Source organism: Phalaenopsis equestris, unplaced genomic scaffold (genome assembly GCF_001263595.1).
Source record: "Phalaenopsis equestris unplaced genomic scaffold, ASM126359v1 Scaffold000189, whole genome shotgun sequence".
Classification (NCBI taxonomy): domain Eukaryota; kingdom Viridiplantae; phylum Streptophyta; class Magnoliopsida; order Asparagales; family Orchidaceae; genus Phalaenopsis; species Phalaenopsis equestris.
This window is the reverse complement of record NW_018164631.1, coordinates 319,929-324,165: the sequence shown is the minus strand read 5'-3', so window position 1 is coordinate 324,165 and position 4,237 is coordinate 319,929. Positions and strand designations below refer to the sequence as shown.

Below are 4,237 nucleotides of genomic sequence, written 5' to 3'. Positions count from 1 at the left end.
ATAATTGGAAAGAAAACATAAGAAAGGAAATTGGATCTGTTTCGGTCGCCCTTTGCAATTGTAATCTCGCGGTACTTTAGCTGTTATGATAATTGGAAAGAAAACATAAGAAAGGAAATTGGAACTGTTTCGGTCGCCCTTTGCGATTGTAATCTCGCTGTACTTTAGCTGTTATAGTGCTGCAGATTTTTTTTATTTTTTTTCGGAAGCTCCCGCATCACAATGTATGTAAATATAAAGTTTAGGAGTGTGATATGTAAATACATAAGAAATGTGTGCTGCGTATGTAGATTTCCTTTTTTAATCTCAATGCGGTCCAATTCTCTGTAATTCACTACCAATTGCTGTGCCTCAGTAATAATGTAAAATTATAAATTTTAATTTGGAGGATTTTCATATTTTGTTTTTTCTGTATGTAAAATTATAAATTTTAATTTGGAGGATTCTCATATTTTGTTTTTTCTGTGCAGAAATTACCTTGCATCGCTTTTAATTCAAGAGGCTTTCCTCACATTGGATCATGAAGACTTATTAGAAAGAGCAAAAGTGAGTTTTATACTGAATAAATTGCAATTTTCTTTTTGAAATGCTCCAGTTTTCGTATTTTAAAAAGCTCAATTTGTATTTACTTTGCTAGCAGTCAGCTTATGCTATTATTTTGAGGATTTTCCTCTCTTTTTTTCATTATAAAGGTATATAACTTACTTTTTGATGTGTTTAGGCTGCTCGTATTTTGGTATTCCTCATGTGCAAGCACGAGTTTGATTTGCGCTATCAGAAGTGTGAAGATAGGTTGTACATTGCTCAGCTTTACTTTCCTCTCATTGGACAGGTTAGCAAATCCAACAATTTGTATTATATATTTTCTTTCAGTAAATATTTTTTTTTTCAAGCTGCTTTGCCCTAATATGTGGTCAGTTGCCAATTGCCCTCACAGTGCAGTTAATGCAGATGTTCTGGGATGAATTTATAAATTTGTTCGAGCGTTCTGCTTTCCCTTGTTTTCCTCTTCTTTTCTACTAGAATATGGGGAATTTCATTTGTCTTAGCTATGCACTTCAGACTGCTTTCTTCTATTCTCACTTGAATAAGGAATCAGCGACATTGGAGTTAGTAGATGCCAAAGAAGTTGTCTTATTCATTTGAAGGTTTCAGGTTTCAGATATCGTGCTTGATCTTATAGGGGATACTTTGATCATTAAATGTATAACCAATTTACAATGAACATTGACTGGATTCGTAGAGATAAACTGTAGTTTTTCTTTTTTCTTTAGATTGACAAACTTGGGAGACCTTCTTATTGAATAAAAGCATGAGAATTAGAGAATGATATAATTATAAAAAGAAACAGAAGGGCAATAACAAATATTTTGATTTACGTTCACTAAATTATATAATTTGACGAGCGTCTCATTTCATGAGTTGAATTTATTAAAAAATTAAGTTACATATTTTATTTTAAACTAGATCAAATTTTCATTCTCAGTAGTACTAGAAAAATAATATGATACCCTTTCCCTCCAAATGTTACAATGAGCAAATTGCTCGGAAATATTTTTTATTTATCAGTATGTTTGTTTAATCCATCCAAAAAAAGCAATTTTAAATGGAATCAAACCTTCTATGTTTACAATGCCTTCATGCATATCAAAAGAGTTGAAAGAGCTAACTAAATAAAGCTTTATAAAAGTATTCTTTTTTTTAGGAGCGTCAAAATTTGAATTCAAATTAGCTTGGTCCAACTTGTAATAGAGGTTGGAAATATCCTTAGCAAAAAGTAGTGATCCAATTCCAATGCAAATGCCAACCGATAAAGAGATGTATTGTGATTTTGTTTGGTAATTTTGATTCCACGCCTACTTGAAGAGACAAGGATAAAGTTTTGGCTAGGGACAGATTGTCAAGGCAAAGGTCTTACAAAAATATGCTCCTTTGCCATTTTGAATATTCCAAGAAATTTAATAGATGGAAGGTGTAAAGTTTTAATTAATTGGGAACCATGGGTGCCATTGCCTTTCCATAACCTCAGTGGAGAAGTGTTGCTCAAATACTTGTCATTAATGATAGTGTTGGTAATGGGCTTAAGTGTCCCCTAAGATTTATAGAATATAAGATAAGTTGATTTTTAGATGAACAGCTTATTGTAAGAGGGATTGAATGTTTTTGAGAGCCATTACTTGTGAGTGAGCAATAAAGAAAAAGAAAAGGGAATTATTTGCTCATTGAGTACAATTAATGACAATTTCACGTTTCTAATTTTGTTAATCTTGAACTAACCATCTTTGGTTGTGGCTTTGAGCATTCTATGAATGTCTTCCTCAATAATAATGAAGAGAAGTGTAAAGAGAGAATCAGCTTGAATGAAGTCATTGTAAGGGCTGAAGTACTTATTGAGCTCACTACTAATAAGGACTTGTGAATTATCATGAATTAAGGATTCCTTCTTAATTATTGAACTTTAAAAGGGAAAGTTTTCGCTTTTGTGTATTTAAAAGAGTCCTACTTGCAAACGTTGTGGCACCGATCTAGGGTCACTTGATAGTGTTTGAAGGTGAGGAGATGGGTTAAGAGGGTTGCAGAATGAGAAACAGGGGGAAATGATTGTGGCAGATGAGAAACTGGAGTAGCAGGTGGACAACAAGTTAGGTGGCATAAGAGATTTAATCTTTCTACTTCTGTTACTTTTATTGTACTTCTTACTCTTAAGTTCTGCTTATGGAAGAAATCTAAAATTTCTATATGCATTAATTTTTTTTTTCCGAGTCTTAATCTTTTAACTTTCTAATCTTTTAACTTTCATTGTACTTCGTATTGGAAAATCATCTCAGGAGCATTGTCTAAACATAACTTAAAATATTCCTAACCGATATGTACCCTATCAACACTATGGGGCGTAGAACAAGTCTATTATTTTTAGGTGAAAAAAAAACTCTTGGCTAATACATTCCCATCGGCATAGCAGTTCATGATCTCAATTTCACGATTGTCAAACATTTACACATGCAAGTACAGTGGTGTCCATAGCCAATATTATAAGAGGGCAAATTTTGTCTATCTTACACATACAAGTATTCTTACAAAATGCAATTCTATTATATTCTTAATAGTATGCATTATTTTCTGTTGAAACATTTTATGATTGTCAACTAATGAATAAGTGCCCTTCTAACAGAATCTTGTCATGTTATAATAACGTCAACTAATGAATAAGTGCCCTTCTAACAGAATCTAAAAGTCATGTTATAATAAACTAATGTCTTCCTTGAAAAGCATTGTGTAGTTATTTAAGCAAAAGTTTAGGCCATGCATGTGTCATGATTAACAATATGAAAAATTAATTATTGAATAGATCTTATTGGTATAAAACATAAACATGAAGAATTAGATTCAAAGTTATGTTAAGAATTAAGAAACAATACTGTAACTCTTTTTTTCTTACTCTAACTCAATTTATATAAATACTTGTCGTCAAAATTATTCTCGTTTTCTCAATTATGAACTCCTACAAATCATACACAAATTATTTACAAAATAAATAATAAAAGTCATTTAAAATTCTCTTAAAATTATCTTACAATATCTTTTAGGAAGATTTTTATGAATAGTCATTCTTTTTTTTATATAATTTATGAAATCATGTCTTTGAAAATCTACCCTTAACTCATTTTTTTTACTTTTATTATTGTCATTTTTATTCATAAATAGTATAATCTTCTAAAATATAAATTTTATTTATCAGACTAAATGTTTCATATCAAAACTTAAATTTTATTTATATAAGAATCATAATTCTTTTCAATTATATAATTAAGGAAATTTTGTTACTTTAAATCCTTATTCATTACTAACTTAAGCAAGTTAAAATCTCATGTGAAATTTATTTTATTTGTATTAACACTAATTAAGATTGTATATTTTTTTCATTACATTGAAAGCTATATACTATATATTTATGAACATCAATTTTATAACATAATTTTCAAAATAGCTTATAAGCATTAAAATATGTAAATCTTTAAAAAAATCAACTTATATTTATATAATACATTTTTTACTTTTATTTTATAAGAAAGTTACTAATTAATTCATACATTATACATTAAATTTAATAGATTATGCTACACGAATTACTTAGTGAGATTAAATTTGCAACAACAACAACGACAACAAAATCTTAATCCCACTATGTAGGTCGGCTAAATGAATCATTTTTCTCCATTGCATCTTATTTAGTGTC

The 4,237-nt window shown here is 29.5% G+C and overlaps 1 protein-coding gene across 1 annotated transcript in view; it reads left to right on the top strand.

Annotated features, from left to right (window-relative positions):
• LOC110022419 (guanine nucleotide exchange factor SPIKE 1-like) overlaps window positions 1-4,237 on the top strand; it is a 43,624-nt gene that overhangs the window by 21,117 nt on the left and 18,270 nt on the right. The window contains exons 5-6 of the mRNA XM_020721348.1: window positions 471-546; window positions 722-832. Coding sequence (XP_020577007.1) covers window positions 471-546; window positions 722-832 — 187 coding nt within the window. The remainder of the gene's footprint in view (window positions 1-470; window positions 547-721; window positions 833-4,237) is intronic.